The following is a 12119-nucleotide window of genomic DNA, read 5'->3' as shown; positions in this document are numbered from 1 at the left end:
TGCCACTCTTCTATTAGCAGCCAAAGCTGAGCCCAACAGTGGGCACACAGCCAGGACCCCTTCCCCACCCTTCCTGCCCTTCTCTCTGCTGGCTCCGCAGAGCCTTCTTGTCCTGTCTCCCCTTTCCATGGAACCAGCACCTGGGAGCCTGTCTGCTACCATCTCAGGGACTTTACACCGGCAAACTTGCTGAGGGCAAGGTGCACTTCTCTTGGATTTTACCCTACACTGATCTCTGACTTCCCCTTCTGTTTTCAATCGAGTAGGAGATAGGAAACTCCTCTGGAGCTGAAGGAAAGTCTAAAAAGAACTCTTTCTGGAAGCACAAACTAACATTTCTAGGGGTAAGAATGTTTTATGTCATGGTTAATTGGCACAAAGTTTCTTTCTCCGTGTTATCTAAACTAAAAGTGTGGTGACAATCCGTGCTTTAGAGTCAATGAAATAGATCACACCTAGTTATTCCTCAAAACTGAGCTCACACTACTTCCTCATGAGTATTTTTCTCCATAACACATAACACAATCTGTAACACGGGTATTAGGGTCATGATCGCTTAATACCTGTCTGAAGGCCCCATGAGCACATGCCCCCGTTTGTCTCTCTTGTATTCTTAGCTGTATCCTCAATGCCTGGCACACTACGGATGCTCAGTAAAGATTTGTTGAAATAAATAACTGAATTAATTTAATCTTCTCAACAAGTCTGCAAGGCAGAGATGACTCTCCCAACTTTATCGATGGGGAAACTGAAGCTCCAAGAACCAAGATTTGTTTGGGGCGCCTGGGTGGCTCGGTGGGTTACGTGTCCAACTTTGGCTCAGGTCATGATCTCACGGTTCATGGGTACCAGCCCCACATCAGGCTCTCTGCTGTCAGCATGGAGCCCACTTGGCATTTCTGTCCCCCCAGCTCCGGCCCCCTCCTCTCTCTCTCTCTCAAAAACAAACAACCAACCAACACACAGGACCAAGATTTGTTCCATGTCGTCTGGCCAGTAAGTGCTGGGATGGGGATTCAAACCTGGATTTGTCAGATTCCAACACCTGTGCCAAGTATTTCAACAGAGGAAATGGCTTTAGTGGAGAATTGAATTGAATTTTTATTCCCCTAATGAGTCTGGTTCCCCAAAGGAGTATCTAAACTCTTAAAAATTAGGGCAGCACAAATACGATCCAGGAGCCGTCCCAGAACAGGGGCTGGTGATGCGAAACCAGCCTCCAGGTGTCCTTCATGTGGCCACAGGCCTCGGTTCATCCTTTGCCATACTCCCATAGGGTTGGCCTGAACTGCTCTCCCCCCTTATGAAAGGGTCAGGCAGAAGTATGGGTCAGCGGTAAGCAAACTAGCCTGGCCCTGCTTGGCCTTGGCCCCACACCCCAGCTCTGCCTGACTAGCCCTGGGCCTCTCAATGGTGCCTGCTATGGCAGGGAACACGCTTCCCTCAAGGGCCTTCACCACCTCACCTTCGCTGCCTCCTACCCATGTCCAGCAGCTGCACAGAAAGGTTACACCTACTGCTTTGAAAATAGGGAAACTGAGTCTCAGAAGATGCAAATCCTCACCATCGGGCAAGGCCCCGACTTCTCCATCTGTACAATGGGAGGATTGGGCTTGGCACATCACGGATTTCTTCAGTTCTCCACAGAGCTGTTTGATGACCTGCCGCCTCCCCTCCTGCCCTTCCCCCACAACCTTAGGGCTTTCCGGCCCTCTTCCCAGGGGAAAGGTGCTTCCACTCTCTCGTTTCCCTGGGAACTGGCTGGGTCAAAACACGATCCTCATTTACATTTCAAAGGCCTTGATTTCCTAACCCAGATCAGACACACCCTCCACCAGCTCTCTAAAAGTGAGTCTTGGCCAGTTGGCTGGGTTAGCCTTTCATGAGATAAGAAAGCACCTTTGCAGACGATTTGACAGATCTGGCCCTAGAAACACCACTAATTATAATAGCCACGCATACTTATGCTTATATACATTAGGTGGCAGGTACTCAATTCTCACAACAACTCTGAGGTGAATGTTATTATTTTCCCCTTTTACAGATGAGGACTTGGAGGCACCAGGAGGTTGTCTGACTTGCCCAGCATAAGATCTGGAATTTGAACTTCTTGAGTTCAGGTTCATAACCACTGCACTCCACTACCTGAAATTCCATTCTTGGCTATCTGTCCTTTTCTGGAATGCCAACATCATGGAGGAAAGCCTTGGAAAACCAGCAACGCAGTGTGAAGGCAGACAGGCCCAGTGTGGATGCGTTCAGGCCCTACTGGAACCTGCTGAGTCTGAATCTTGAGTAAAAGCTGGGGAAGAATGGAATAGCTCGGGGTGGTTCAGAAGGGCCATTCTCCTTGTGGGGTCTCCAACATTGAAGATGGTGCCTGGGCAGTCCCTGTGCTAGGGACTGGAATATGATGGTGATCCAACAGGCAGGGCTCACTCCTGTGGGGCTGTGAGTGAGGCGGGGTGTGCGGCAATAAGACAGTGCCCATGGCTGCCTAGAAATGGGCCAAGCTTGCTGTCTGGGGTACATCTGGGGTCTGTGATTTGGAGGCTATCCCTCTGGTAAGCCAAGGGTTGGAAGAGTTGGCAGGAAAAGGACAAATAATGCCTTTCACCTGTCCCATTCATTCACCCCTGGGGAAAAGGGTGTACTAGCTGGCAGAAGTTGGGGGGGCGGGGGGGGCAGGGGGGCCCGTGGTGGGGCAGAATGCAGCCCTGGGCAGGGAGGGGTTGACTCCAGCCTGGCCATTGGCTAGCTGGAGGGCTCCAGTGGCAGCCCTGGGCAGCCTCCAGTCAGAACCACCTCTGGCCTGCCCTCTCCTCTGCTCACTGCCCCAAGACCAGCCTTGAGTTCACACCCAGGCCTGCATTCAGATCCTCACAGATGAGAGGGGCTGCGGGTGACTTTGAAACACCTCCCAGTGTTCAGACAAGGCTGGGGTTCCAAGTGTGATGAAAGGTCAAGGGCAGTCTGCTCTTCCTGGGGTGCCAAGGCTATGGAGAGGCCATCGTGCTCATTCGAGATGACTTTCAAATAAACCTCTGGCCAGAGGGGCTGGCCCCACTGTGCACCCTGCTTAGGACAAACAAATATAGCTACAAAAAGCTGAAATACACACTCACCTGAGACCTGATGACTCTGCTTCCAGGTCTGTGCCCACCGGTACGGCATTCTCAGAGGTGACACTGCCGGCCCCTGTGAGCACCCCCAAATCACGTTCACATCTGCATTTGTATACCACACACACACACACACACACACACACACACAGTTGAACCCTTAAAGACTAGCCAGCTTTCCAAAGCAGGCACCCATGGGCCATAGAAAGAGTGTCACATCATTATTGTCATTATCACGAGGTCATCTCCTGTTGGGGTGGAGACACCAGGGAGAGAAATTGCCACTACTACTTAGATGGAGAGTGATGCTTTCCTTTATGCCTCACTTCCTCTCCACACTCACCCCACTCTCTGAAGCTCACTCCCACAGGGAGTGTGGCAGCTGGAGTGGTAAGGCGTGCAGGGAGACAGAGGCTGGCTCTTAGCAGGAAAGGGTTAACCTAACTGGGCGTGAGTCTCCAATATCAGAGCCGAGCCTCCCTCCCACTCCCACAGACTTAAACACATTACACACAGCTGCCCTCACAGGTGAGGAGGGCTGCGTGCCCAACACCAAAGCTCACAAGTGATCACAGCACCGTCATGGCTTTGCCTCTGAAATCCCCATCCGGCACAAGGCTGCATCCTAACTAAGGGGACTGCTAGAGTGGGGAGGAAGGGGCAGGGCAGGGCAGGGGAGGGAGGAATGGGAAGATGGGAGACAGGCGGGGTGTCTGGGGTGGACAATACGACTGTGGGAAGCCAGGCCTCAGCTCAGGCTTCAGGCGGGCCTGGGGTGTGGGCACAGGTTAAGGGGGACATTTGAGCCCAGGCCTCCAGTCATAGCTGACCCAGAGGGACACACCCTAGGGGCTCCCTCTTCTGCATACATCCCGGTAGGACAAAGACTCCTTGTTTGTAACCTGTTTGGGGTCAGATACCTCTTTGAGGAATTTGTAAAATCTAGGGATCCCATCCCAGGAAGATATTCCTACACAGTTTTCAGCTACTACCGCCCAGGCCCATCTGTAGACACTTCCTAGGATTCATTACAAAACTTGCCCCAATTGGTAAAGCAGTACTTCCCAGAGGTCCGGGAGAATGCTTGCAACAAACGCAGGTTCCTAGGCCCAACCTCCACCTTACCGAAGCAGAATCTCTGGAGGATGAGTCTGGACATATTTTATTTTATTTTATTTTATTTTATTATTTTATTTTATTTTATTTTATTTTACTTTTATTTTATTTTACTTTATTTTATTTTATTTTACTTTATTTTACTTCATTTTATTTTATTTTTTGAAGTTTATTTTATTTTTTGAAGTTTATTTTATTTTTTGAAGTTTATTTTATTTTTTGAAGTTTATTTATCTTGAGAGAGAGAGAGAGAGCATGCGTAGGTGCATGTGATTGGGGAGGGGCAGAGAGAGAGGGGGAGAAAATCCCAAGCAGGCTCCGTCCTGTCAGCACTGAGCCAGATGCGGGGCTCGAACCCACAAACCATGAGATCATGACCTGAGTCGCAACCAAGAGTCGGACGCTTCACCCCACCGAGCCACACATGCACTCACGGACATGCATTTTTGACAGGTATATTGGCCAAATTTGGAGGAGCGGGCTGAGGATAGTTGTGGGGGTAGGGGAAGGGTATTAGATAAAAAGGCAGATGCCTGGGCTCCCCCCTCAGATATTCTGATTTGGCAAGTCAGGAGGGGAACAGGAATCTGCATTTTACTCAAGCAGCCCAATGGTTTTGATGCAGAGAGACTCTGAGGAGTGGAGGGGAAGATGTGGCCAAGTCCTACGTGCAGCAAGCTGGGTAGAGGGGGCGCAGGGAGGCCTGTTGATTGATTTATACGATGTTCCAGAAAACTGTTTTAGCAAGGCATATGCCAAACCAGGTAACTGGTTCCGCCCAGGGCTGCCGGCCAAAGGCCCCGAGGTGGACCGGTACAGGAGCCCTTCTCTAGAAGGTGGGCGGCTGGGTCTGAGTCCCAGCTCTGCACCCACCAACTACAGGGCTTCAGCCAAGTCTCCTGAGGTCTCAGTTTCTCTGCCTGTGAAATCTGGGGCCTTTGCAACTCTAACAGTCTGTGCCCGCACGATGGTGGCCCTGGCCACATGTCAGGGCAGCACTGCGGCCAGCTCTCCCCACCAGCACCCTGCCCCTCCCCGGGAGAGGCTCTGGGGCCAAGAGCTGCCTGTGCCCCCTGCAGGTCTGGAGGCATGCCACTGGTAGAGCTCCTCAGTGGCCCTGAGTTGTCCCCACCCCTGAGGCGGCAGGACCCCTCTGGGCAGGACACGTTTTCTTGTGGTGGTTGTCAGGGCATGTGTGTTAGGGATGGATGGGCCACGTCTGGAGGCTGAGGTCTGGAGGTCTGGGAGTGTGGGAATGTCAGACCCCTGAGGCTGGGACCAGGCTGCCCCTGTAGGAAAGTGTTTCCAGGCCTGGGTGGATGCGCCTGGGGTGGGTCCCCCACAGGTGTGGGACGCGGAGTGGCAGGGCTTTGGATCCTCTCCACCGAGGCTCTGGAACAAGATCCCGGGGAGCCCAGCGACCACGCGGGGGCCTTCCCTTGGCTCTCCCCTTTCTTTCTAGACAATCAAATAACACCTTTCAGGGGTGCCAGCGGCTGTGCCTGCTCCCAGCACACTCTTCTTCTCTGCTTGCACCCTTCTCCCCGCATCTCCTCCACCCTCCAGCCTTCTGGTTGGGAAGGGCAGCTGTGGGCAGCCAACGGCTCCCCCCACTTACTTCCTGAGTCCACAACCCTGAGGAAGCGGAGTCAGTGGGAGGATGGAGGGGGAAGCCAGGCCAGACACCTTCCCCGCTTTCTCAAAGTTCTCCTCAGCTTCACTATTTGACCCTGTTCTGTTCAAGAAACCCACAGACGGAAAGCTGAGACAGTCCTGACACAGGAGAAGGGCTGGAGTTTAATCCAGCCATTTCACTCAACAGGTATTTACTGAGTATCTACTATGTGCCAGGCACTGGGGAGACAGTGGTGAACAGAGATAGTCTTTGCTGTCATGGAGGCACTGACCCTAGAAAACAGGAGGCCCTCTGTGGGGGCCTTTGTGTCTTTTCCCTCGGTTGGTGGTGAACAGTTGTCCCTGGTCCCGCCCTGAGAGCCTGGGGCACAGAGGCAGAGTTCAGGGGCTGTCCACTGCACATTTGTTTCCTACAGAGCCCTTCCCGGCTGGGCCTTTGACTCCACCTGTCTCAGGGCCTCTGAGCTTTTCCCCTGGGCAGCTGTCTCTCCCCTACTTTTTGGCATTGGCCACAGTTCTCAATCCTGGCTGCCCATCAGCAACTCTGGAAGACCCTTCATGAAGCACAGGCCCCATCCCAGGACGGTCAGATTCTGCCCGTGTGGGCTGGGGTCCTGGCCTCCGGAAATTTTAAAGCTCTCCAGGTCTTTCTGAAGCAATTGTAGGTTCAGATTCTGGCTCCAAGGCCTACAGGGACGGCCTAAAGGCATTTGTCCCAGATATGACCTGGAGCTGGTGCCGAGGGCTGGGCATGGGGGTTTCTAAAGAAGACTGAGGGCCTCAAAGACAGGTCAGAGGAGAGAGGACTGAGCCCCACTGGTCTAGGTGTGCATGGTCTAGCTCGGTTGTGGGGCTGATAATTGCATAAGGAGGTCAGTGAGAAGGAGGGATCTTTTGCCTTCTTTCCAAGCCACCCCCAGAGCCCTCTGTCTTCTCAGGGCTGCAGCAGGCTCCTGGGTCAGAGCCTGGTTCTCTGAGGTCAAGGAGGAGAAGTGGAAGAGAGAAGGAATGGGACAGCCCTGGCTTCTTTCTCTCCTCTCCCTCTTCAATCCTGCTCATCTTTTTTTTTTTTTTTTTTTTTTTTTTTTTTTTTTTTAAGACAGGGAATACTTTATTCAAACCCATCAGAGAAATGGACAGCTTGGATCTATAACAAAGCGTTGTGTTTTAAAGCATAGGTCAGTAATTGTATATGAGAGTATACACTGCTACATACAAATTAACTGATCAGAGCACAACTTTTCAATATTCAAAACAGAATAAGCTTCCCTGTAAAAGCAGCACCTTTGTGACATTTTTAACTTTAGTATTCCTCTCCTTCCTCTTCACCCTCTCCTTCAACAGAATCCACACCAACCTCCTCATAATCCTTCTCAAGGGCAGCCATGTCCTCACGGGCCTCAGAAAACTCTCCTTCCTCCATGCCCTCACCCACATACCAGTGAACAAAGGCACGCTTGGCATACATCAGGTCAAACTTGTGGTCCAGGCGAGCCCAGGCCTCAGCAATGGCTGTGGTGTTGCTCAGCATGCACACAGCTCGCTGTACTTTGGCCAGGTCTCCACCAGGTACCACAGTGGGAGGCTGGTAATTAATGCCAACTTTGAAGCCAGTGGGGCACCAGTCCACGAACTGGATGGTACGCTTGGTCTTGATGGTGGCAATGGCAGCATTGACATCTTTGGGAACCACATCACCACGGTACAACAGGCAGCAAGCCATGTATTTACCATGGCGAGGGTCGCATTTCACCATCTGGTTGGCTGGCTCAAAGCACGCATTGGTGATCTCTGCTACAGAAAGCTGTTCATGGTAGGCTTTCTCAGCAGAGATGACGGGGCATATGTGGCCAGAGGGAAGTGGATGCGGGGATAGGGCACCAGGTTGGTCTGGAATTCTGTCAGATCCACATTCAGGGCTCCATCAAATCTGAGGGAAGCAGTGATGGAAGACACAATTTGACCTATCAACCTATTTAGGTTAGTGTAGGTTGGGCGTTCGATATCGAGGTTTCTACGACAGATGTCATAGATGGCCTCGTTGTCTACCATGAAGGCACAATCAGAGTGCTCCAGGGTGGTGTGGGTAGTGAGGATGGAGTTGTAGGGCTCAACGACAGCAGTGGAAACCTGGGGGGCTGGGTAAATGGAGAACTCCAGCTTGGACTTCTTGCCATAATCGACAGAGAGACGTTCCATCAGCAGGGAGGTGAACCCGGAACCAGTTCCCCCTCCAAAGCTGTGGAAAACCAAGAAGCCCTGAAGACCTGTGCACTGGTCGGCCAGTTTCCGAATTCGGTCCAAGACAAGGTCGATGATCTCCTTGCCGATGGTGTAGTGCCCTCGGGCATAGTTATTGGCAGCATCTTCCTTGCCCGTGATGAGCTGCTCAGGATGGAAGAGCTGGCGGTAGGTGCCAGTGCGAACTTCATCAATGACTGTGGGTTCCAGGTCTACAAACACTGCCCTGGGCACATGCTTGCCAGCGCCCGTCTCACTGAAGAAGGTGTTGAAGGAGTCATCTCCTCCCCCAATGGTCTTGTCACTTGGCATCTGGCCATCGGGCTGGATGCCGTGTTCCAGGCAATAGAGCTCCCAGCAGGCATTGCCGATCTGAACACCAGCCTGGCCAACGTGGATGGAGATGCATTCACGCATGGTTGCTGCTTTGCGGCTGCCGAGCAGATGGCGGAGAGGAGGAGAGGTTGTTGCTTCTTACAGCGCGACTCTTAGGCGGTCGATGTAAGAGAACCTCAATCCTGCTCATCTTTAAAGGCACAGTTCAAATTTTATCTCTTCCAGGAAGCCTTCCCTGACTGCCCAGATCAAAATTAACTAATCAATGCCTCATAGGACTTTCACAAGGACTTCGTCTGGATTCGCTTTGTATACCTGACTCATCAAGCTTAGATGTGGAAATGACCTGCAAGTTGGCCAACTCTCATCTGCTTTAGGCCGGCCTGTGTGTACATCTCATACGTGTGCACCCCTCACCCTGAGGCCAGAGCCCCAGGTACCTGGGGCCGCCTGCAAGTATAGGAGCACACTTCCTTCACTCCCGTTACTCCGATTGGGGGGCAGGCAAGTCCTGGGCCCTTGGAGGACTGAGAACACCACTGACTTGGGCTCCTCTGACCCTCAGCCCAGTGTCAGGACTCTGGGGCTTTCCCCTGGGGGAACCAAGTGACAATGTGCCCTATCCCTCCCTCAGAGGGACTGGACGCTTCTACCAGAAAACCTGAGCACAATTCTGGGCAAACAGCCCTCTTTGTGAATGTGTGGGGCCAGATCAGGGCTCAGCTTGGAAAGGATTGTGGGCCCCTTTCCCCCCCACGTAATGCAAGAAAACCACATCAGAAAATAAGTAAAAATGCCCAAAAAAGACTCTGATTTTCCCCAGGATGACCTTTTCATTTTTTAAATATCACACTTCTTTGGGGGTGCCTTGCTCTGCTGGTGACCTCAGCAGCACATATTACTTTGTGTACTGGGAAATCCAGTTTTGCACTCTGTGTGTGTAAATAGGTTTCCACACATGGGTTATATATGCACACAGCAGGTGCACACACACACACACACACACACACACATCACATTAACTAGTGGTTCTCAGCTATGGCTGCACATTAGGGACACCTGGGGAGTAACAAAATCCCAGCGCTCAGGCCACCTTCCAGTTAAAATAAAAAAAGAACTTCTAGGGGTAGGATCCAGATGTCAGTAGTTTGCAAATCTCCCCCCGTGATTGCAGTGTACCATCACACCTGAGAACCACGGGTGTAGACGGCTGCTTGTCTGATGCAACCCCTCTCCTGAGCAGTTAACAAAGTGAGTGTTCGGACTCTGAAACTGTTAAGGGACCCCGCTTGGAGAGAAGCAGGTGGCAAAGGCTTAGCCTGGATGTAGGGTCCTTACTTGCCAAGGGAGAGTGTGGGACTCAGAATGGTTTTGACCAACACTCTCCCTTAGAAAATTCTTAGAAAAAGCTCTGACAGCATTGGGTATGTCAGGAAGGAGAGGAAGAAATACGCTTCCCTGGGAGAATCTGGGCCCCGTGTCCTGGAGCTCTGAGTATCCATACGCCACAGCTGCTCCTTTTTTTTTTTTTTCTGTGTTCCTCTTTTTATGATGGGCATCAGCCAAGGGGACTCCTGCCCACCTCCCACAGGAGACAGCAGCCGGTTTGAGCTGCTGGGGAGCTGAGATTAGAGAGGGATTAGTGAGTGTGGTTTGGAGGGGCTCTGGGGTCTTGCAGCCAGCTCAGGAGTCTGAGGTCCAAAGATAGCAAATGCGAGAAGGAGCAGACAAGACTTTGTGTGGAAAGGGGGGAGAGATAAGGGAGGAGGAACGGTGGGCAAGCTGCCGCTTGGGCCACAAAAAGTTCGTGTATTGGTACTAATTTTTTTAAATGTAATTACACAACTGAAATATTCCTTTTTAAAAAAATACGTATCAGTTTTTAAGTTTATTTATTTTGAGAGAGGGAGGGGCAGAGAGAGAGAGAAAGAGAGAGCGAATCCCAAGCAGACTCCATGCTGTCATTGCAAAGCCTGACACGGGGTACCAACCCATGAACCGTGAGGTCACGACCTGAGCCCAAATCAAGAGTCAGATGCTTAACCGACTGAGCCACCCAGGGGCCCCACACAACGGAACTATTCTTGTAAAGATATGGACAATGTTGAAATATACCGATTAAAAAACAATGAAAAGTTCTCCCTTTCCTCACATTTCCTCCCTAATTCTGCTTCCCGCCATTATCATTTTGGTATATAGCCTTTCAGACCATTTTCTATATATATAGGTTTCTATATACGTTGCTTTTCTTGTTTTTTTAAAACTTGGGTTATGCTCTACAGCTTGTCTTTTAAACAGTACACTCCCTGCCTGTTCATAAGTCAGACCTACTTTACTCCTTTTGACAGGTGCATAGAAGTCCATGGCCTGTGACTCTTATAGGCACGCAGCCTGCCGTCAGCAACTTGTTCAGGTATTTCCGTGGGATACGGTCCTAAAAGCGGAATGGCTGGTTCTGAAAGTACGTGCATTCCTAAACGGGTTGGATTTTGTACAGTCGTCCCACCAGAACATCCTCTTCCTCCTAACCTCATCAGCACTAGGACTTGCTGGTAACCTTTTATATCACATTTCCCAAGGTAGACGGGGCATGTGAGCAGAGTTGAAACACAGTGCAGTTTGGTGGGGGCCCTGCTAGCCTCCAGGGGCCTGTTTTCTAGCTGTGATAAAGATGGGGGGCGGGGAGTGATTTCTGGCAGCAATATGCAAGAGGAAAGAAGGAAGACCCCGGGCTGGGGCCACCACTCTTTCTGTGGGGTGGGAAGAGCTTCAGCGACAAGAGGGCGGGAAGGGGTTTCCCTGCGGCTCCCGAAGCCCCGCCCAGGGGCCAGCAAGGTGGGGTTAATGTCGCAGGCGGATGAGGCCCTTAACCGTCCCCCCTCCAATCCCAGCCCTGCCGCTCACTAACTGCGGGTTTCTGAGCAGGCCGCCTAACCTCTCCCGGCCTCTGTTTCCCCACCTGTTGATTTAGGGTGATGGAGCTGATCTTCCTCAGCATCTTGGGCAAGGGTAAAATGGCTTGATACTTGTAAAGTTTAGAACGTTGCCTTGCAGTAAATGTCAGCGTGGAGTGACCTTTCAGTTGGGAAATCGTTCCTGGCTGCCCGCATGCGCGCTCCAACTCCTCTCCTTGGGGTAACCGCTGTTGGCAGTCCGTGTATCATTCCAGACTTTCTGCATGCGGGTGCTTGTGACAGTTATAAATATTCCTGTGTGCCTACTCCATCAGTTAGGAGTTTTCTTTCTTTAAAGAAAAAATTTTAAAGCAACTTTATGTTTTGAACAGGCATTACATCCACATGGTATAAAATTTAAAAAGTAAAAAAGGGTATACAGTGAAAAATAAGCATCCTTCTCAGTTTCCTAGCTGGACAGGCCCCCATTATTATCAATTTCTTGAGTATCCTTCGAGAGATATTTCGAGCATTTTTATAAACATGTAAGTTTATGCATTATTTTTCCTCACACAAATGATAGCATACTTTACATAATCTGCATTTCTTTTTTTCATTTAATGATCTATCTTGGGTATGTATATCTTTTCCTATCATAGTTATTTTTTTTAAATGTTGGCGGCACCATATTTCACAGTTAGAAGTACTATTACTTCTTTAATCCTTTTTTAAAGGAAATTTAGATTTTCTAATATGTTGCTTATAAATGAAGCTG

The 12119-nt window shown here is 50.7% G+C and overlaps 1 protein-coding gene across 1 annotated transcript; it reads right to left on the bottom strand.

Annotated features, from left to right (window-relative positions):
* Nucleotides 1-7059: 7059 nt before the first annotated feature.
* LOC109253878 (tubulin alpha-1A chain) lies at nt 7060-8622 on the bottom strand. The gene is given in 2 exon segments (XM_019427276.2): nt 7060-7715; nt 7718-8622. Coding segments are annotated over 2 exon segments (1353 nt in total). The 5' UTR covers nt 8532-8622; the 3' UTR covers nt 7060-7176.
* Nucleotides 8623-12119: the final 3497 nt, after the last annotated feature.

Source organism: Panthera pardus, unplaced genomic scaffold (assembly GCF_024362965.1).
Source record: "Panthera pardus isolate Hobbes unplaced genomic scaffold, ASM2436296v1 HiC_scaffold_24, whole genome shotgun sequence".
Classification (NCBI taxonomy): Eukaryota; Metazoa; Chordata; class Mammalia; order Carnivora; family Felidae; genus Panthera; species Panthera pardus.
The sequence above is the reverse complement of the archived record's forward strand: the minus strand, read 5'-3'. Positions and strand labels throughout refer to the sequence as shown.